Source organism: Bombus affinis, chromosome 4 (genome assembly GCF_024516045.1).
Source record: "Bombus affinis isolate iyBomAffi1 chromosome 4, iyBomAffi1.2, whole genome shotgun sequence".
Lineage (NCBI taxonomy): Eukaryota > Metazoa > Arthropoda > Insecta > Hymenoptera > Apidae > Bombus > Bombus affinis.
In genome coordinates, this window is record NC_066347.1 from 3,609,508 (window position 1) to 3,633,805 (window position 24,298).

At 32.6% G+C, this 24,298-nt stretch overlaps 2 protein-coding genes across 4 annotated transcripts in view; one reads left to right on the top strand and one right to left on the bottom strand.

The window, feature by feature from the left end:
• Positions 1-24,298, bottom strand: part of LOC126915778 (gamma-aminobutyric acid receptor alpha-like) — a 102,304-nt gene that overhangs the window by 52,080 nt on the left and 25,926 nt on the right. The window contains exon 2 of one of the 3 annotated variants that reach the window (XM_050720788.1): positions 19,202-19,617. The exons of the other annotated variants lie outside the window; for them this stretch is intronic. The gene's annotated coding sequence lies outside the window, so the exon portion shown is untranslated. The remainder of the gene's footprint in view (positions 1-19,201; positions 19,618-24,298) is intronic. 3 annotated transcript variants of the gene reach the window in all.
• Positions 537-8,768, top strand: LOC126915790 (luc7-like protein 3). The gene is made up of 4 exons (XM_050720801.1): positions 537-711; positions 3,703-3,908; positions 6,768-7,081; positions 8,400-8,768. The coding sequence occupies exons 1-4, from the start codon at positions 565-567 to the stop codon at positions 8,645-8,647; spliced, it is 915 nt and encodes a 304-aa protein (XP_050576758.1). The 5' UTR covers positions 537-564; the 3' UTR covers positions 8,648-8,768.

Below are 24,298 nucleotides of genomic sequence, written 5' to 3' on the forward strand. Positions count from 1 at the left end.
ACAGTATATAATTAATCATTCTTATTTATTAATATTATTAGTTATTACTTATTACATCACATGTTGCACATACTACATATATACTATACTTTACTATATATCTGTTATATATATTAGGTTGTTCCAAAAGTTTCTTTCGTTTTATTTTTTTGTTTTATATTATTTTATTGAATTATGTATGATCCATTTTGTAGTATTAAAATTTGTATTTGTGTAATTTTTTTTAGTACTAAATAGGTCATATATAATTCAGGAAAATAATATAAAAGAAAAATGTTCTGCATCCATTATTTCTTCATAAAATGAAAGAAACGTTTGGTACAATCTAATATGATTATATATATATTATTAATAAATTTATATATATATTATATTATATATGTACGTCTTATATATATGTGATATATATTATATAATTATATTATATTTAATACTTTATATCTATTAATATATTATATTTATTACATATTTATATAATTGTGTTATATATATATTTTATATATATAATATACATATTATTTTATGCATGCAGCATAGTTGCAGGAAGTTGGAAGCGAATCAACCATGGTGTATGCGTCGAATCCACGACTAATGAATCGCGTACTCGATGCCGTGGTGCATCTATGTGAGGGGAAAGGATCCACCGCTCGAGATGTCCTCGACTTCCTTCGACAAACTTCCAAGAGCGCCCCGAGGAACTTGACGATGCAGGTGACAGAGGGGTGAACGTAAATTAATTTCCTACGATTCCTAGTGATTCGACATTGTCAATTGAAAATCATACCATTTCCTTACGTTTTTCTCGTTTCTTTCTGCTTATTCCAATATTAATTTTTGCAATCGTAAAGAGTTGTTTGATTTTTCAAAGGTGGGACGAGTTTCATTGTATATTCATTATGCAAATGAAACGATTTAGTAAAGAACGGTACCGTAACGAAAGACGAATTTTTTCCATTACTCTTAGGATTTCAAACGATTTGAAAAATTTCTAAGATACTTATCGGTGTATCTCTTTTTTTACATAATAGCTAAATTTACAAATTTAAAGATACGTGGATTTCGATTATGAAATTATTTTTTCACTTACGCGCAAGTAAATTCTGAAGGATGCTTTGCTCTAAATAATTAATAACTTAAAAATCGAGAAGAGGAGAAGCGATTTGTTCGAGTTTTAACGATCGAAATTTTCTAATCGCTATACAAATATTTTTAGTATTTTAATCCTTGAGGCTCATCTTTAGCTTTATCTACGGCTCGATTTCTATTTTTAGTCTTTAGTGTTCGCGAAAATTTTTTCTTTGAGAAAATTGAAAATTAGAAATTCCTCGAAATTACGTGTGATAGAAATGCGAACAATCTGTGAAGGGCTGGTTCCACGAATTTACAAGATTTTCACAATGATGCTGTAGTTGGTTGTCAAACAATTCGAAGCGCTCTAAGAATCTTCGAACGTCTTTGATGATCCATCAGACGCTTCGAAGCTTCCATCCTTCGTGGAAGAAGGAGCATTTTCCAGCATTTTCCTTAATGCCGCAACTTCCAACGATTATACATTCGAATAGACAGTGTTTGCTCCTACTTATCTTAATGTTATATTACTGGTATTTAATATTCAATAAAATTCTGCTGGTAAATTATATAATTTCAGAACAATTTCAAGTAGAACGTACAAATAATGAAATTACCAACACTACGATTAGTCATACTTTTGACTGTTTGTTTCCTCACTAAATTTATATACACGATCGTTCATAAGTATACGGGCACTCTGATTAATTTGTAATAACAATATGCGAATTCGCGTACCAATTAATGACGAATTAACAATTAAAAGCAACACTCGCTACCTTTTTAGGAAGTCATTACAATATAAATCTAAATTACATATTAATAAACATTACAATAATATTACAATTACAATAATATTTTTATTGTATTTATAATATATATAAATACATATATTTGCTATTTAAATATCACTGGTAGTATTAACATTGAATGTCTTGCTATCAGTTTAGAAGAAGCTTCTTAATCTGTCTTATAATTCAAAAATTAAAGAATCTGGAGATAAAGAATCTGCCAATATTCGTAATTCTACAAATAGCATGAAATTTATTATTTTTACGAGTAGCATGAAAATTACAAATGCTAGTTTTCTCGTTACATACATATTGACTCTCGAAAGTCAATTTAATCGGGTTCTAACATCCTATTATATGTATCTATGTTGATTACGGAGAACAAAATTACTGCAGCTTGATTCGACTGTAGTTTTATACCGTGCCACGAATAATTGTAAACTCGAGCTTATTTTTAGATTTGTCATAATACTGAAACGGAAATTGGCAAAATTGTTGATATAGTTTCATATTATAATATAAAAGAATACTGAAGATACGTCAAACGAAAATTTTCTTCTCTCGAAGCAAGAAATGAAATTTTCTCTTAAAATTGTGTTTTTGACTGTACAAGAATATAAACTCGATGTTAACTTTGTTACGTTTTCGCTCAATATTTAGTGGATTTTCCTTTATTTCTGATTACTCCTATTAATCTGTTAGATACACTACCCACCAACTTATTTAAAGTTTCCTTTCGAATTTCGCCCATGCTGATTTTATTTCTTTCTTAAGTTCCACGATATTTTCTATAGGCGGCTTATCCTGATCGTAAATCTTTTTTGCTATTGTACAATTCTCCGCAAGTTCTCGATCGGTTTCAGATCGAGACTCAAAGCTGGTCATGGTAATAATTCTATTCCGAAATCTTTTATTCTTTAGTTGGAAGAATTTTACTACAATCAGTTCTCATTGAGAATTATAAGTAAATTATTCTGGCGTGGTATTATATCATGTACAATAGGTGATTATCATCTGTTTGATTCTAGTTGAATCTAATGTTTAAATCTAGAGGGTAATGTCTTTTTAGCTTGCGAATCTGATCTGTCGTGTCAAGTAATTGGGTAACTAGTGGGTTTTGGTGGTTGTTAATTCTTGTGTTATATCTATTACTGAATATGGATATTTCTTCTTTAATTATAGGTATCTTAATGTCGCGATGTATTGTTTCGTTGGTAACATACCAAGGTGCATCTATTAAGGATCTTAAAGTTTTTGATTGGAATCGTTGAAGAAATTCTATGTTGGAATTACTCGCTGTTCCCCATAGTTGGTTTCCGAAATCTTTAAACCATTATTTTGTAGTCGCAACTGTATGAATAGGAGCACTGTCTCGTTGAAAAATCGTTTCTCTGTCTATTATTTCGGTTATGAAAGGCAATATTTCGCCATGTAACATATCCTGACATCCTACGACATTCGATTAAAAAAAAATAATTTCTCTCCACATATCCAGACACGATCAGTGGTTTCTCAGAAATCTCGAAAAAATAGAACAAGCAACGTGTTTACGTCTATAATTATTTACAGCACTGTCAAAAATAAGAGGTAATACGGTAAACAATGAAAGTTTACAATATTTAGGCGATAAACGGTGTACCGTAACAAGAGCATATTTTTTATGTACGTTGAGAATTTTCGCTTCTGGTATTTACGTAGACGCCTTGAAATAGGACTTGGGTTACAAATTTTTGGTATTTTCATTATTTTTGTCCTCTTAACTTCTCAATTATAAAACACGAAAGTGCGCTCGGCGTTTCCCGCAAGCTTCCCATTTGTCGTTTCTTATGAGAAAAGCTTTCAGGTTCATCGGGCTCTGAAGCACGCGGTGAATGCCGGATTGTTGCGGCATAGAAGTGGTCGTTACAAGGCAGTGTTCACGTTAAATCCAGCTCCGATTAAGCAGTCCGTGAAGGAGAATAACGAACAGAGATCTGCCGATGGGACGAACATATCCGACATACAACAAACGTCTTCGAGAAGTCAATCCAACGACGAAGAGGAAAATAGGTTAATTATTTAACGATCGATTAATTATGATTGAACCCAGAGTCCTTACGTTTTTGAGTTTTTATCACGCTAAACACCGCTACATTATATATTTCGAGAATCGATATATTACAATCAAAATGCGAGCATTCGTGCGTTTATTGGAAATTGAAACGTGCAAAAATAGGATAAAATACAGAACTATGTATAACGTATCCAAAATAGAGCACTCGCTATAATACTTAGAGAGTGGAACAAATCAGTATTTAGGTGCAACTTTTTCAGTTGTGTTAAGAAAAATGCATGTTTGCAAAGATACTCGCAATCTAACTCAAATCGACGAATGTAATTTGCGGCAACTTCTATCACTATTTTTCAATTGTTATTTACCACGCTATCTAATCGATACGCGATGAACGTGTTTATTTCTTAGATCACGCGAGAGAAAGTATCTTGGATAACAAGAACTTTCGTCCTCTGTACTTTAATAGCATGCCCAATCGCGTTTCATTATAACTTTCTATGATTCTCTGTGACTAGTGAGACTATGATCCAATTAATATCAGTCGGATAATATAGTTACGCAAGTTCTCGTCTTCGTAAAACGATGTTAAACGCAGATGTCACGCGGAGCAGAATGTCAACTTGTTCCTTTACGTAGGTAATCATTAAATTGACACGCTCCTTGAGCAGTTATACCTTTGCTCTAAGCACTTTGAGCAATTAATCTCTACAACCTTAAAAATATGTATATTCTATAGGAAATTAAGAAATAGGTATATTCTATATATTTGCGTATTTTCGTCGAAAATTAAAAAATGTCAGGATGAGATGATCAATATCTCGAGTAAATAAATTAAACCTTAGACTAACATTAACGCTTAGATTAATTCCCAGTAATTTTGAATCAGTTCACATTTTTTCCCATATCTTTCTTGAAATTTTGCTTCCCTTAAGAACGATTAAGGTAACGCGTAGCAATAAAAAGCTATTTGACGATATTCTGGAAACTTGGAAGAGAAGAATTTTGAGCGGCTTTTTTAAACTCTACATAAAACAGAAACTCAAAAAATTGGGACGATTAATAATGCAACAAGGTTGATATAGTTCAACAAATTTTTAATACTATACGGATTAGAATAACATTGGTAATAACATTATATGCATTTAATTGTCAGAGTAAAGTGTTAAATCATAAGTTTCCAACGTCTGAATTTATAGATGTTAGATACCAAAATGTATAATTGCTTTCGAACTACTCATAGAGTCTTTGGAAATTCTAGATTAAATGTTTGCCAACTACTTGCGGAACTGTGTTTTCCGCACAGTGCGATGGTTAAAACTGTAATTCGTTATAACGATATGAGGATAAAAGGCGTTTTTAACGCGAGCTTGAATAATTTTTCGTGATTTCATTAAAATATAATACTATAATAATAAAAGAATTAGATAATGAAAACATTTTCATGAGACGAGATAGAAAGAACAACTACTTTGCTGAAAGAAAATAGAAAAATAAAAAAAAAGACACTATTCAATAACTATTCTGTCAATATCCCGATACTTCCATTTCGGAAAACTTTAAATCAGTTGAAAATCGGTTAATCATTCTATGCATTGCTCCATACAATTTTCGCTTCATCCGAAAAGTCATATTTCTGTAATGCGACTGCAGCTTTAAAAGCACTGCATTCCAACGAACACGTATAAATACATATCCCCCGTTCTTACAGGAAAAGGCATTTTCCATTTCTATAGAAAGTTTTATAGATTTAAAAAAAATTGTATTTCAAAGACCACGTAGAAGTTTATATATCCTTCAGCCCTATAGAAGAGGACATTCGCTATTTTTATAAGAAATTTTATAGATTTAAAAAAGGTGTTTTCTATAGAACTCATCGAATATGTATCCCTTTTTCTGATTGAAAGAAGATCCTCTATTTCTTTTATAAAACTTACGCAGATTCTTGCAGATAAGAATATCGTCTATTTCTAGACAAGGTTTTATATATCTTAAAGCCCAGTACGCGCGTTTTAAAAAATACGCACAAACGCGTGCTTCTCATTCTCATAGAAAAGTATATTCTCCATTTTTATAAGAAATGATTTTTTCCATTTTCAAACGTCAGAGAAATAAAGGTATTCCGCTATATCAGAAAATAGTTACTTCTACTGATTCATATTGTGTTTCATCTCAAACGTTCATAGGTGAACGTATTTTTTCACGTTCTGTTGCTATATCGGATCGTTTAAGCGTTCGAGCTTAATTTTCACACTGTTGCAGGATTTGGAAAAAGCTTGAAATACTTGTCAAAATCTTTGTAACATTATACGATTGTTCCTTATCTTACATAGATACAATTATTACATACATGTTGAGAATTGTGAATCTTGATGGCCGAAATATTGTTATGGGAACATTGAATTTACACTTGGGATTAATATCAACATAGTCGTATATTTATTTTATGGACGATTTCTAGAATATTCATCGATACATACTTGCACGCGTCTCAGCATTTTCTTCCCCGACTGTTAATTGACTAAACAGTTTACATTCATGTTTTCCAGACGCCGCGCATACACATACCTCCACACACTGATACCCACATACAAGTATCTCTACTACGCATTTAACCCAGTCCAGCACACAAAATTATACATATCTCATACAATTATTCCTTCGCTAGATTCCTGAAGTATTTCACTTTTTTCCAACGTTCGTTTCGAAAACGTTTGTTCGAAGGAATTTTCAAGGCAGAGGTTTTACTTGAACCATCAACGACTCGACTTGTCTACGCAGGATTAAGTTTAAGAATCTAATATATAACGAATATGATATGAAATGAATAATATAACGATGGAAATTAATCGTTTAAGGGAGAAACGTAGGAGGTCACACGGCGAGAAAAGACGAAGACGCAGCGATAGTCAGAAAAGACGAAAACGTCGCAGCAGATCCAGGAAACGCGACGAGCCAAGGCACATCGGAGAGATACGAAAGCTGAAGTACAAAGAAAAGGGGGAAAGTGTTCGGTCACCACGGCACAAGATCTCGAACAGCAGGCTTGAAGCAGATATTGGAAACACGTCGGGTTCGCCTAATCGTAAAAGAAGCAAGACGAAGCGGAGGGATCCAAGTAACTACAGCGATTTGTCGGACTGTAGCGACTACGAGGATAGAAAGGCCAAAGGTAAAAACTACATACAATGCTACTTACAAATACCCAGAAGCTTTGGCCGATTCGGAGCAGTAATATACGAAAACTAAATAAAATTAGAGTAAACTGACTATAAGTAAAAAATTAATCTTATGGAATGTTATGCAATTTGCGAGTTATTAGATCGTGAAACACGATGCATGAAATTACCGGTGTTCGAATAATTGGCAATTAACCGTGATTAGCAAAATTTATGTAATTTATATTTTTATTATCTGCTATTTGCTTTTTTCCTGCTATTTCATGTTTTTGCTATTTATATTTTGACAAGAGTTATCTTATATTCTGATAAGAATCCATCTCGATATCGTGCTCGTCTGAAGACAAAGGACTTTTCGAATAAAAGAAACCGGGTAAAAGGGAGAAAAATCGAAACCGCAACATTTTTACTTACAGGCTACTTAAGTGCACTCAAAGCAAAATCTCCGAGATGCTTTTACTAATTCTTCGTTGTATTGCTCCTCTTTATGGATATACAGCGTAAACCTCTAAAGATGGGTATAAAAGTTTCGATCTTACGTAAAAAGTGATAAAAAAATAATATAGATAAAACGAAACCTTCCATCTTCTTCCAGCCGACACAGTATAGCTTTGCTTAAAATTGAATTTTTATGTACGCGTATCACGTTCGCTGGAGATTCGTACCTTTTATATCTTCGGTATCAAGTTGATGGTTAATTGAAATGAAATGAACAATAAACAATCTTCTGTTATTGAACGATACGTTTAATAACAAAGTCCTTGAATAAAAAACACTTTACTTCGAGTTACAATAACAACGCTCGCGTTTACTACGCGCAGTCCTCTTTGTAGTTTCTCTATGTATTAATTGATTTCATTTCAATTGACTTTTACCAAAATATCGATATCTGGCTGAATCTTCCTTCCCTTTGGTCCCTTTTCAGCCGTTGCTATCTTCGTTTTTTAAAGCCTCTGAGCTTACGGCTAAGTTTAGGGCCTCTTCTCTAAGGGAAAAGAGCGATTTGTCTCGCGTCTCTATATTTAGACGCCGAGGACATTTTTCAGAGCTCGGTGAAATTAAACCTCTGCTCGCCTATTGTGTCTTATTGAGCTCATTGTCAGAAGACTGGCGACTATAATACTTGATTCAATTTGTGGCATAAGGGCAGACGTAAATGACAAATGATAAAGAACCCGCTTCTTTTGTTGTAACAAAAAGTCGTAGCGACAGAGATTTTGTTCTCTCTTCTGTCCTGACTTATTTTGTCAACAGGTGTTACACGAACTCTGATACGATTAAGTGAAAAGAGTTGTATAAATTATTTTGCAGCGAGGAGGAGAAACTCGATGTGTCCAGAATCCAGACACGACGGATTTGGCAAACAATATAGGAGATCTATATCGCGGCAACGCAGCCCTCAAAAACAACAATCGCAGCAATTAAATATGAAATATTCCAACGACGACAACGAAGCAAGTAAATTGAATGCCAACGAGGAAGGAAACGACGAAGCAGATCAGGAAGGAAGGAAAGAAGAAGAAGAACCTAATAACAGCGGAAGTGGTAGCACGTTGTGAAATCGTGTGAAAATATGTCAGACAACGAGGACTATCTGTCATGTCTTTCGTGTCTTATATTAGCATTATGCAAAATTTTTTATAATAATCCGTTCTTTTTGTAAAACTGTGTAGGATCGTGTTCGGGAAATTAAATGTGTCATTTTAGTAAACAACTAACAAGAGTAACGTTATTAATAACGCTGCAAATGTTTCAGCATTATTCATATTCTTACAAGCAATATCGAAGGATACGCTTCAGCTTCAAAGTGTGGTATCATGGAATTTAGTGAAATTATAATTTCTTCAAGTTGTAACATGCTATTACTCTCTATTTCACAACTCTCGTAAACTTAACTCAATATGATCTATTTAACATAATACGATCCTTTTGATACGCGCGTTCTCTTGATTCAATCGTATCGAATTTTTATAAATAAGTTACGCATTTTCATGCGTGTATAAAAAATTTGAAAGTGTGAAATTACACAGAAATGAATTAAAAAAAAAAAATACATCAGATGTAGGTAAAATAATTTTTTTTTACCGAGACCACTTTGTTAACTATATTCTCGAAAATACGAATTTGCATAAGGATCTGCACTCTGCCTCTAAATCTCACACAGACAATACACGTTCTTGCCACGTGTGATCAAATTTTTACGCGGTGCAAATACATGATAATTCCACGTATAAGCACATTGCTCGAACCACCCTTCACTCGCAAACGATATTTCAGCGTAAACATCTATTCACAGGTTTTAATCATTCGTCATCCATGCAATTTTTCACTCCCTTGGTACTTTATTTCACGGTTGCCACGATGTATCATTGAGATTTTGCATCAAAAAAGGGAACCCTTATCCACGACATGGATTGTATCATCAAAAGGATATTCCTAACTCAGGACCAGTAAAGAAGCCTCGAAGCAAAACATTTTTCAACGTAGTCGCATGGCTAAAGCTTTCTGGTGTTTATCGGTTTAGCCAATGGCGCTTTTCTTACTGCAGAAGTTCCTTTCGATACGAGGTCGTACGGTTTCCAGCACATTCTTTTTCTCCTGTATAGATCGTATCCCGTTAGTTTTTCAAAGCATCGTTAGACGAAACACGTGTAATCTGCGCTCGAGTATGTTTCAAAGTAGTACGACTTGATTTATTTATTAAGAGCTATTAATAATTAATAACGTCGTGTAGAACTTACTTCTGTGAATTAAATTTGAATATTATTGCGACATTTTGTTGATTGAGAGATTAATTATTATGTTATTCGTATCAATTATATTACAGAGTTTTACATATATGTTAAATTAATATTTTCGTGAAAAATTACTCGAATCACTGTCAAGCAGATTTTCGATAACTATATAATGAGATCGATAAATAATAATAAATTGGGAAGGTTTCAATTTTGATCCGGTATATTAATCAATGTTTGGATCAACCGAAATATAATGAATAATGTATTTCCTTGTCATCGTTACTAATGGCTAATGCTTTGATTTGCATTTATTTGCAACTGTGTTACAAATCTAAAACTAATCGATATAGCTCGAATAAAACGGTCGTACGAGGATTATTAATCGGTTAAAATTACGTACTATTAAATTATTATAGGAGAACTTATTTCACTGTAACGTATATACTAAAAGCATCGTAAACAGATGTTATGCTTAAGTAAACTAAAAAAAGTAAAATTGTAAAGTATATCAAAAGTAAGTTGGATGATGCAAATTGCATAATATTATTCCCACCATTCATCTGTAATTTATTCGAGTCACTCCATTTCTTCCTGCAATTTTTCAGTCGATTAAATTGTAAGTTAAAGCAGAAAATATGCTCCACAATTCTCTTTCCGTATAGCAGATTTATAAAATTATAAAATTTACAAATAATCTAATCCATACACCTTTTACGAACAAATTCATAGACAAAACTAATCCACACATATTTCATTTTTATATTACAAACGGAACGAATCTGTACATACAAATCTTTGAAACTTCAATTATTATACTTTTAATTGTACGACTGCATATTATACGAACTCTCCATTATAACGCTTTAATCTCCAACGCGAGAATATAGGTCAAAGAAGAAAAATTTTTTAACCAACTCGTATAATACCACTCGCTCTTAAAAACGAACCAAACAATGCAATTTCGAAATCTCGCGTCTTTAGTTTGACTAAACCAATTCAACCAGCTATCCATGCAAAAATTCCCGTATATGTACACAGAGTCTATCTTCTCTCTTGTTATTACGTGAAACTGTTGTTCGAGGACATATAGATCGTTTCACAATATACAAGCATAAAATACAAAATCTGCGATTGAGGTGTACACATATAACATTTATTGTGTTAGTTGATATTATTCCTGGTTTATAATCACATGCAGGTATATGTCCATCACGTTCGGAAAGCTAAAATATTGGACCAGCACGGTCTACGAATTTAAAAATCGTATATCCTTATGGAAGCTTTTAAATATATTATTTATTAAAGATTTACTATTTTTAGATTTACTACCTTTTACTATATTTACTATTTTTTTTTTTTTTTTTTACTATATTTGATAGATTACTCATATTTATTTAAAGATTCTTTTTAATCTATTTAATACTACAGATCTATCGTATTTACTACTTGTTAGGGATTTTTCGTTTTTATAATAATATTTTAGTATTGAATAATAATATTATACTTTTCTACGGGTTCATTTCGACAGCTTATTGGTTCGTATAAAGATTTTTATTAATCCATAGAAATTTCGTTCATAAGATGATTACGTAAATAGTTGCTATATTATTTGTTTGCTATATTCATTTTGAACATAATTATTTGGAACTAGACGCATTTAAGATTTTTAGTATAGCTTCGGTATCATAACACGAGTTGTAAGAAATTCATTTTACAATAAATTTCACCGCATCTAAATGTGCTCTTTACATGTTGGAAAACTTTGTCAGAATTTCCGACGGTTTCATTCGCTTTTATAGACTGTCTTCGTAACTTTATTGGCCACTCAGAGTCATAATTCAGTTAATAAAAGACCTTTATAAGAAACAAAGTGATTATAAAGTTGTGATGTTCTGACAGGTTTTTAAGCCTTTTAACATAAAAAATAGTACGTTACTTGTTAATAATAATATCTTTTCTACAATAAAGAATCAGTCACACTGAAGCGAAACAGAAAAATTGTCAATAATTTAATTTATCTATATAATCTTGTACTATTATTATTTTTGATAAACGATCGAAGACTTCTCGTAGATAACACTGTAAGTGCTAAACATCAAATTTTTTACGAGCGAGAAAATACTTCACTGATTTAACCTTATCTTCGCAAATTGAATTGTTTTGATTATTATAAAATCTTAAGTGTACAATAATCCAAACGAAAAACTTTCCATTTTTTTGCACTAATATAGTCGAAATTCATCAGGAAAAGAATCGCAATTGTAGAAAAGCTTATATGTGCTACATCTTAGTTGCAAAGAATCAATCCTCTTTGCCTCTAAATAACTTGTATAAAACACAAAAAAATACATTCATTTAATAAAATAAATATAATTAATCATACATTTCAAATACTCTTTATTTTTCTTACGAAAGTGCATTTTATAATGTTCCCAGTAAAAACTATAGGATTGGTCATATTTAGTGACCATGTGTTTGAACATATTTATCGCATAATTGCACTTACGTCGTTTTACACGGAGACAATGTTAGACGTACCGGTGGCATCTTTCAACTATTAGTAATTATTATATCAAGTAGTATTATATTGGTAATTATTATATTATTATATTAAGCTATTAGTAATTATTTACAAATAAAAGTTGCTATTAAATTCTGTGCTACGATATTTCTATTGGCATGTAAGACATTACACAATAAGATTTTTAAATTTTTGCACTTACGTTATCGTCTACAAGAAATCTTCGATTAGTGTCTATAACTACTAACGAACAATCGTATATAGCGTTGGCTGTTGTTATAGTTGTTATGGCTATTAACTAGAAGCAACTAAATAGTTCTGTATAAACTCACATTACTAATTACTGGTACACTGCATAGAAATTATCTCGACGCGTTTTTTCAGAAAATATTCTTTTACGAATAACGATACCAGCCGAGAATCAATGTTTTATTATTTTAACATTTTATGTATTACACGTATTAACACATTTTGTTATATCACATTTATTAATACTAGATAATCAAAGAGTTTCATGACGTATAAAAACTGGGTATAATAAAAAGTTTTCATAGTTGTTCAAAAGATACTAGTGATTATTATAAAAATATTAAAAGATAGAATGCTATCCTTCTAAAGACAAAGACGAATGGACCTACTTTGAAAAAATTCTTTGTCATAAAATGGTCGCCTTTCTACACGTAGTTTTTCTAGTGCAAATTTATCTCGCTCAGGCAATATCAAGATACATACTAAGTATTTACCGAAGCACCCTATATATTTACGGTATCGAGGCTTTCACGCGATTAGATTTATCGTCGTTGTTAAAGTGATATCACGACCCATATTGGCACCGAACTGTCAGTATTTATTTGTCACGTTTTCACGCACGTTGTTACCACCATCGTCGCTCTGAATTCGTTTTTTCCAGTCTTTCTCACGATATTATCCTTCGATAGCGTTCTATGATGCTCATTCTACCGAGAAATGTACAATACGTATTTTTACTATTATTATGCATTTATACAAATTGGAGAAATATTTATAAATTAAATAAGAAATCCATTCTAAGTATCACTATTTATTTATTAACTTAAAGTCAGTTCCACCTTTAAAATATAAGAGCAAAAAAGAAATTAACGAATAATAGACAGTAATAATATAAATAAAGACAGTAAAATATAAAAGTAGTAAAGATAGAGAAACGCGAAGCGAACAATGACGAGATATATAACGTGGACAGAAAGGGAGAATTTTATGACTCGTTGAAAATGAATACAATTCAATTTTAATGTTACAAATTACGTCATTACAATTAGTAGTTATCGACGTTTGTTAATATTACCATTCGACTCATGCTTATAAACTTTCACCTGAATCTACATAATCCGCGGTACGATTTGTTACGAATAATTACGACAAGATACATAAAGTACACATCTGCAAACACAATGGCTGTGAAAAGTTTCAAATCGTCCATAAAGAAACACGAAGAAACAGAAAGTTCATGAAAAAGTCGTTTATGGATCGTAATCGTATGTAAAATGTTTATCTTCGAGAAATTCTCTCCAAAGATTAATGCGTACATTAAAGGGCAAGAAAGTAACAGGTGCATTAAGCTTTCACTTTGTACTTTATATCAACAACTGTATCAGCTAAAAACACCAGAAGTAGTTTCTTTTGAATTAAACACGAAGTTCTACCGAGTGGCTAATAAAAATGTCCTTTACTTCGATTTGTGTACAGCACGAAAATGACACTACGGCAGATCTAATTTCGTGTCAAACTTCGGAACCCTCACACCACTTCTAAACTAAATTAGTCCTACAAATGATTCTGTGACCGCACAAAAATCTAATTTACCTGAAAGACATCAAATTTTTTCAATAAAATTTTGATTTTTCGATATAAAAGAAAATCGTATTATCGTGTCACTTTCGCCAATGAATGGCTTACAATTGGCGGTAGATGCGACGTGAAAATATGTAAAGCTTATAATTGAAACAAAAAAACGAAAAGAAACCGAACAGAATTATTGTATACGTAAACTACGGTCTCATCACAATTTCTAATTATGTTACAACGGAGTCAAGAGTCTCGATTACGATGCAAACGAAACATCGACTTCGTTAAACCTCGCAATCTCGAGTGATATTATTACAAACCGTTTGTTACAAAATAACACCACGGTTGCAGGAAACTGCACGGCTGCCGTTTCCATTCGAAATGGCCGGCTTTAACGTCGAGAGCTTGCTAATATCGAGCAAAACATCACAGATGGGTCAACGAGAAATTACATCGCACCCCCGTGAACACAGGGGCCGCGATATACTGTCGGCACACGATTCTCGAGGAAACGAAATCTGCCATCGTCGACAAGGTCTCTCGCCATGAAAACGTCCCGGGTAAATAATGATACTGACACTCTTCTCACTTTTCAAGGGTGCCAGGACTTTATCGCGACCTCTCCAGTGGCTTTTGTGTTTTCGCGATAGTCGCTACATGATTCCGTAACCGTGAGACGGTTTTTCCGGACGAGAATAAAGCGTTTGAAAGCGAAGGTTCTTCGAAAAAGAGCCTCACGGTATCCGAGATTTCTCTTCTTATTTTATATTATTTTCTATGTTTTCTCCTCTGTATTTTTTTTTATTTCACATTTTTCTAACATATTTTCAGTCATTCTCAGCGATGAGTTGGTCATTGGGTTTCGTTTTACTCATTGGGACAACGAATAGGAGGGCATGTGATACCTTGATCGGAAGCTCGTCTCTAAAAAATTACAACTATGGTGGTCCGAAACTCACAGTTCACGAGATTATATCGAGGAAAATATATTAGTATTACTAATACATTGCATCTTGCCTAGATATACATACGTGACTGCATGCGCAACACGGTCGAGGCGATAGTCGCTTCGCTCGTAACAGGCCATCTAAACGACACGGTCGGAAAGTAAAGGATAACCCAAACCTATATAATCATATACCTACGTGCAAACTATAAATTATAAATAGTTCGTCGACTGGCGAGCGAAGCAACTATCGCGTCGGCTGCATCTCTGTATGCAGTTGCATACATGTATGCACAGGCAGAACGTAATGTACATAGTACTAATAGAATTTTGTTTATATCTTGAAAACCAGGAGTATGCTGCACTTCGGACCACCATATACAACGAAATCTGAATCTTAAGGCATAAGCTTCCAATGAAGGAATCGCGTGCCCTTTTACTCGTTTTGTCCCAATAACCAAAGCCGTGTTCGGTCATTGCAATAATTGATAGCAGAATATATTCTGCAACGATTTTTTATATTCCATATCTTTTCACGTTACTATTTAGTAATTTTGCAAGCTGTTTTGGGATTTTTTTGGAAAATAAGTTGGTTATTGCAACAATTGATAACAGAATATCTTTATTTTAAGCACGTTTTCCTTCGAAGAGCAATCTCGGCGCCCGAGATTTCCTTTCGCATTTCTAATTTTTCATATTTCTTGCACAGTTTTTTAAGCATATTTTACTTCTAACAACAGGGTGAGCGTCGAGGTGTTGGAAATTTGCTTCGATAGCCATGTTTTATTTATTTTTGTTTAATTGTTTAAAATATAGAAAAGATTTTTCAGCGAGAGAGGCAAACTTTTATGACGAAAGTTTCTAATCAGCCTCGGAATAACTTGCATCTTCGTTTCGTTCCCGCGAAATCAGATTGCCGATACATTGTGTATGTTTCACGTATTGACAATCATCGAGTTTACTAAAAAGATCGGCTGAATAAACGATTGAAAAGCCTGTGGATGGTGATGAACAACATAATTATCGATTCGACGATGAAAACTGGTTGATTGAACCGAACGATTGAAAATATGATTCGACGTTGTACGGTATAATAGGAATTAATATGAATCGATATTAGTATTAACAATTTTATAATTAATATTAATAATGATGTAATACTATGATAATTCTTAAAGTACTTAATTTATTTCCCACATATGATTTTTTAATTGAATATTATCGATATCCAATTAAATTTCTAATTAAATATTATCGATATCTGATTGAATTTTTAATTGAATATCTTTATTTTTTTTTTTTTTTTTAGTATAACTTTAGTAATTTTTCGTAGAAATTATGATCAGTGGTATGTTTGAATTTCAATTTAATAAACTAAAATTTTAAAGTACGTAATATTTCCTTTTCTTATTATCGTATATCGATGCAATATTTTTAATTTTATTCGAGTAAACATTCTTCGAGAAATATAATTTCTAAGAATTCGTGATCTTATTTTAGTGATTTTTTTCTTGCAAGAAAGTTTCTTTAAGAAATTTCTCCAAGGAAAGATTTCACGAGTGACGTTTTTATACGAGAAATGCGTCGCAATATATTTTATTCGGTTGATCTTTTCATCTATTTGATTTAGATAAGAAGATAATTTCTTTCAAAATTTGTTTTTTAAATTATCTGTAAACTATTCCAAGTAATTTAAAGCATTTTCTTTATTAATAAAGGTAACCATCCATGTATGGTAGAAATGTATAAAATCTTTCGCAAGTTAAATCTGCAAGTTAAATTGTTAAATATATACGGCACTGAATTACGAAAAATATAATAAAATATAATTATAAGCGCGAATATTATGTTAATTTAATTTCTCGACATAAAAAGATAGATTGTTTCTCCTAAAAAGAAGCACGTTAACTTCTTCTAATTTCGCAGCGAAAGCTACAAATTTCGCATGTAAAAACGACTGCAATAAATGTTCATTAACGCAATTATCGCGTTATTTCGCTTCGCGAGAATCATATACCAACTCTCTCATTCATCTAGCAAAGATGATCTCTATTAAGTCTCATTTAGATATCGTTCTACCTACAAGCTTCTTTTCACCGTAACGAAACAGCTTACCTCCTCGTGCTTCTTGTCACATTTTCTCTTCAAGCATTACCGGAGCGCGTGTACATAATAAAAGTACGATTCGTTGAATAACTAACGTTCCATAGCATGTGAAACCAATTTACGAGCATCAAGTGTAAGTTTATACGATGTCGTACGAAAAGATCTTTAAACGAATTTCTTGAAAAAAAGTCCATCCCAAGAAATAATTTCTCCTCTGGCGCAATATCTTTCCCATCTTTTACTAAACTCGGATGTGAAAAGTTAAGGAACGTATTTCTCCAAAAAATGAATTATAGATTTGTATTTTCCAGATATCACACGTATTTATTACGTTATATTTACTATTATTTAAATGGAATTATAACGTTACTAAAATCACGTATCAAGCATTGTTTTTATAAAGTTTACGTTCACGTGAAATTTTCTATTTATTTTTACGAATATCATATGCTTGTATGTATAGTCAGCTCTTTGTTTGTTTCTCTAATTTATCTTTCGATTGGAATTCAATGAAAAAACCAATGAATGAGTAAATCTTTCTCAACGAGTTTTGTTGTTGCAATATAGTTTTGATAAAATTCAATTATTTTATTTCGCATCAGTAAATAATTAGCAATATTACAAATTTTTTCTAATTCAACTTGAGCAAAGTTGGCAAACCAGTAACTTTGTCGAACGTGTTGACCATAACGATAAAGTAAAAGATGAAGTAGAAGTATAGCTTATCTCAACTTTCGAAATGTTCCTAAGCTTAGCGAATTAAGACACGCTTCAAACTTTTTTTGCACTTGCTGTTATGAAAATACACTTTTCGACCTTTTAAAGTATTCTTAATGAAAGTGGCGAACAACTTTGCCGAAGAAGAGGATAAAGCATAATCTTTGTTACCGTGGATAAAGATGCCTAATTTTTAGATAAACTGGCGATTTTAAAGAACTTTTTACTACACTTTCGTGATTTTATTCTTAAGAAAGTGAAGTTCTTTATCATAATTTTTAGACTTGAATTCCTAAATTCTTGAAGTGGCAAAAATAATTTTCCATTGCGTCTTCTGCAATTCGAGAATAATGTTAAACGATTAATTGTTATTCTGACGTATCAAAAATTAGCACAATACTAAAATAAATATTTGTTCTATACTTATTTTTATCTGTACATATTTCTTCAAAAAGATGCATTTCGAATTTCAATTTATACGCCGTCCATATTAATATTTATATCATTATTAATATTTCACCTTCAGTTTATAAAATCATATTTCAAAACAAATAACTGTCTAACTTACTTTCAATGAAAACAAGCTTATTTTTATTTCTTATCATTTAAATTCTTAATAAAGTACAATATAACATTTACTTTTATCATCCAATTATTTTATCTCCCGTCAGTAAATAATTATCATTATTACACGTCTCAGTTTCATTTGTCTCCGACTCGCACCCTCATCTTTTCTCTCGGTAAAGAATCGCAAATATTAAACACACGAAGAAAGGACAAATTCATTGCAGGAAAGAAAAAAACAAAAATTAATTTTCAAACTAAATTTCAATAGAAACTAATGTTACGTTGCCGAGCCAAAAATTACACCCACGAGCAAGGTACAAAGAGAGTGTTAAAAATTCTTACCTAAGATCAAACGATTCTGATTGCACGTCGTTCGATTTGTAAAATTTGTTGTCAAAATAAAGTAAGAAACGAGTCGTCAAGATATTCGAATAACTACGATAAAAAATACAAAATACGCAAGCAACAACGAATATCACAAAAAAAATTGAGCGAGTAAGACTTTCGATTATTAAAAACCTCATTTCTCTTCCCTTTTTTTCAAAATAAAATTGCTGATTCTTTTCAACTGAAATTTAATATATAAACGTCGATCTTGACTTTGGTTCGTGTCGCTGGTTTCTTTGAAACGAAACAGAAGCTAAGTTTATTAGTAAACTGCCTATTAAAAGAACGATATTTTTCACAAACTCACCTATTATTACGCTCGATGAAAAAACGCTGGAATCTCCATAATGAACTCATATCGAAGATAAGCGTCTCGTTCGTCACATGGTCGTCGAAACAGTATGTACGACCGATGGTCACGAACGGATCCAGATGTCCCAAATTAATCGCATCGCGGAGAATCCGTGGTTCGATTTGATCGGCGAATCAACACAAGATCACGGTCAAATATGAAAACATCGTCGACGATGGTGAACACAAATTTTGCAAAGAGACGAGAAGCACGTGGCGAAGCCACGACGCGTACTGGCTGCCTCGTACAGGACAGCTGACGAGGGGTGGCAACTCGGCGTTTGCCACCCTGCGCTTTCCCTCTTACTCTCTCGCTGATGCTCCGCATCGCTATGTATGTGTAGCTCTCGTTCCCCGATCCCCACCAGTTTCCTAAAATTGATCAGATTGATGATTTATCGATGGTCTCTGTTTTTCTCTTCTTTCTCTTCTTTCGAGATTTTCCATCTTGATAAAGCGCGAGACCTGAAATTTTTTAAATGGAAGCGTTATCGTTAGCAGATGTAGGACGTAACAGAGTTCCGTTTTCAAAATGTTGTTTTCAATGTTGTTTTCTGTACGTGATCGAACTAAAAACTAAAAGGTAATATGATGTTAGACGATAGATCAAAAAGGAAAAATACGTGTTCATGCGTTTATATTCGTTTAAGATTTTTTCTTTAAAAACGATTGTTTAGACGATACATAATTTATTTGGCCAGACGTTATGTTATTTCGAACGAACGAAAATGCGAAAAATTTTATGCGACCTGTTTCGCGGTTATATTACAATTTTCGATACACCTCGTGCATATGCGATATACTTAGATACTACCACTCTAAAGGAATCTCCTCGTCTCTCTCATGGAAGAAATACTTTTCAAAGTTTAAAAGTTGAATATCGAGCGAAATTTGAGGAATGGTACGCACGTGCTAAGTTTGAAGCTAGCGTGCAGATATCATTCCTTGCATTTTCTCCTATATTCGATTGCTTGAAATCATATTGGAGAAGAAGAAGTTTTCTAGTATAATTCACATTCATCGTATATTTTAATCGATCGATAATACGAACAGAAAATATCCGTAAAATAAATCCTGCGTCTTAACAGGATAGAATTACATTATTCAATACAACGTATACGTATAATATATATTTTATCCAAAGAAAAGAAATAAAAAAGAAATATAGTGTTGATTAATAAAATATAGTAGAAGCTTGTTTATTCGAACAATTCTGGGGACAAGGCAGTTCGGATGACCTAATAGTTCGGATAATAGGGGCTCCCTTAGGAGTTTGTATTTCTGAGGTAGGGTCTGAATTTGTTTGTACACACGAGGTGCGGATAAAGCGAGGTTCTACTGTAATACAATAATATAGTACAATAGAAATATAGGTTAATAATAATAGGTTTATAATAATTAATTACGGTTTGTGCAGGCATCGTGGCATTTGCACATGAAGTAGTTGAAGTCAATAGAGCTCGAATTCATTGCAACAGAGAAAGAGAGAGAGAGAGAGAGAGAGAGAGAGAGAGAGAGAGAGAAAGATTTCCTGGTGAGAGATCCATTGTTGACAGTGCATTAGCAGTCTCCTGCGGCTCTACGGTACTCCATTCAGCGGTGGAGTTTTCTCGATATTCACTCGACAATGGGATTATCGATACCAAACCCGTGAACGGAAGTTATTAAAATCCGACAAACCTCGCCGGAAGGAAGATCGCGGCACGAAATATAAAAAAACATTTCCAAGATTGAGTGCTACCGCTATGCGCATTAAGCAAAATTTCCAATCGATTCTTCGATAATGTCTCAAGTGGACGACGTTTTTCGAGAATGAGGCACGTTTCGCTATTGATTGAAACGCGTCGATATTATGTATAGCGTATTACGAAAACTTTATAGACCTTACTTTTAATTTATAATTTTGCGTATTTTGGTACTAGTATTTAGCAGAGAGCTAGAACTTGAAAAGATAGTTGAAAAGCTTTGTTAAATCGGATCGAATCATTTTATTATCAAATAAGACGGAAAAGACAAAATTTCGAACGTCGTAATGGTTATAATATTTTTTCCGTTTGAAAATGTCAAACATGACTAAATATTGTAACGATAATAATACTAATTTATTTGTGCTTTAAGCCCATAGCCTATTACAAGGAAGATGTTGCGTTCTTATTCCTAGTTTCTTACGCTGTATTATATTTTTACATTGAATTCTTAATTCCTGTATTATATCGTAATTTTATTTATTGTTATACTAACTTAATCCGTTCTTAATAATTGCAACTAAGAATAAAATTCTGCAAAAATGTCAGCCAGGAAATCAATTAATTCACTTTATAAACTACTAAGTATCTCTTAGGATTTAGTATATGCTTCGTAAGCATCCTACAAAAATACATACCACGCGATAATTTTATAATTATCGTTCGTATAAAAGACCTTGATACGATTACGACAAAATAATTTTTATAAGCATATCATGTCTTCGCCGATAATATTATTTCCACTAGTAACACAACGAAGTATAAAGGAACGCGGACACTCGCATCGATTTAAAGCCTCGTTATCGTCTTATTAATGGAGGAGCTAGGGAACCATATTTCTCGAATCGAGGTTGCTAGTGATTACTACTATTTACGTAGCCTTTTTCTCCATCGAAGTACCAGTGAGATCTCAAGGAATTGGTAATTTAATCCGGAAATCGATTTCGCGTCTTTCCTCCACCCTGCCTGATTGCAGCCGCGATCGTTTCTGAAGAAATACAGGCAACGATCTCAATTTTTTTTCCTCGGTATTTTCATCGTTACGACGGCAACTTAATGGCAGATTTCACCACAAAATCGGGAGGCGTAATTTTCAGACTTTGCCGAGTTCTCAGACGTTTCTCCAAAAGAATCACTTCCAGTGTTACGATTTTACTTTCCCGACGAAATATTTTTCCGTTCGTCATATCGGCAGCGTTTAATAACTTTTTATTTATTCATTTACGATAGTTGTTATCTTATCTTTTATTTTATTTAATTTTATATTCACAGTTTGAAAACAGACTTTTACAATATTTTCTGAAACTCACGCATACTTGTACGTTTCTTACACTTGGCTTCAGCTCATTTGGCATACAAAATTCATGAAATTAATCCTACTCTTCTATGTATATATATGTATATTATAACTTAAACTCTCTTAACATATATATCTCTGTAGAAATTATAATTAATATGATAATATATATTAATAACAAATATATAATAATTATTATAATATGATTATATATATATATATTTGATATAATACGAACACGTTTGCATTTGATTTATATAGATAGTTAGTTTTTATAACATAGAAAGAGAAATAAATATTATACGTGTCTTCTCTTCTGTGCAAATTATTGGAAATTAAATTTATGGCTGTTTTCGATTTTTGTGATAATATCGACATTTGGTTTACAGGAACAAATGTTTGATATTGCATAATTTTCTAATGAAAACACGTTCTGCTCTTTAAACACGATCGTTTTCAATAGACAACTGATGCACTTAACTATCTTGAAAAACTTGTACAAATGTTTTATTCATATATTTACATGCCTATATATATATATTTATTTATTTATTTATTATATATAAAGAATTGATAACAGATGTTCCAGAAAAGATATCTTATTTAAATTTTCTTGCAATCCTTATTTGGGTATTTTGATATAAATAGTATTTTTTTACTATATCAAAGAGCATACGATGGAATTTAAATTTAAAATTTTACAATGTAAAAACTACATGTACAGAAAAAAGTAAATTGTGTCACATATTCTATCCGTATCGTTTAGGATTCAGATTGATCTTGACTGGGTACTAAATGGCAGAACTATCTTCCCCTTATCTGCCAGAGGAATGCCTGTAGGATTCATTTACGATTTCGAAGGGATCGCTGAGGAACATCTGCGGGTTCTCGCGAAAAACCATTTCCTTGATAACACGTTTTATACATTTTTTTACTGTTCTTGTTGGTGCTGCTTGATGGATTATAGAGGCCCCCCCCCCTTGTATCATCAGCAATATATTGACGATATAGAACCACATAGATACACATGTAAATATATAAGTATGTACAGTGCTCTAAGAACGTTCCACTCCTTCACGGCAAACGCGAGAAAACGTTCATACAGATCATAATATCTAAAAGAATCGAACAAACGTCCTTGCAGCATCCTTAGAGCATTCGAGTGTTCGATTTTCGATTCGGCAAGCAATCGTCAAACTTCGAACGAATGCTGGTTTACACTTTCATTAGCTTGTATCAAATGCTGGTAAAGGGAATGAAAAGCGAGCAACGTTCGCATATTGTTAGTCTAAGCGCATCGTATTAGTATAAAATTTAAAGAGACTAAAGTAAATCTTTCTAATAGATATACATTAACGTGTCACGCATAATTATATTACTTCAAGAATATGTCGAGATTAGCGATTTAAAAACCTTTTCTCAATTCTTATAGGCGGAATATTTTTATTTACGCATTCTATTACGTTTACTTTATATGTATGCATACTACGCATGCGTATTACGTATGCACGAATCTGGAAAAACATTTGTAATTATGAAGAAGCTTCATGAAATACCTATTCTCAAAAATGTATGGACTCTTCGAGTATCCGATAGCGTTAGGCCTTTTTCACACGCCGATACATATATCGCGATACGTGTATGATATTATGGAAGCTATTATGAAGGCGATGTATAATCGGTATCCATCATACACATGTCGCACATGTGTATCGTCGTATGAAAGAAGGCTTATTGTATACCTGCTACTTCTTCGCGTAATATAAAAATAAAAATTCTTACATAGAATCTATAAGATTGAGGTCAAGCAAAAGATTACGAAAAATGATACACAGAAAGGATATCGTGAAGGACAATTCAACGAAAAGAGACTAAGATAAACGATACACCGCAAGGAACAATCAAACATTAAGGACGAGTACACAAAAACAGATTACGACAGAAGATACACCACAAGGAACAATTTAGCGAAGAGGTGCTCCGATAAACGATACATCGCAAGAAAGAATGA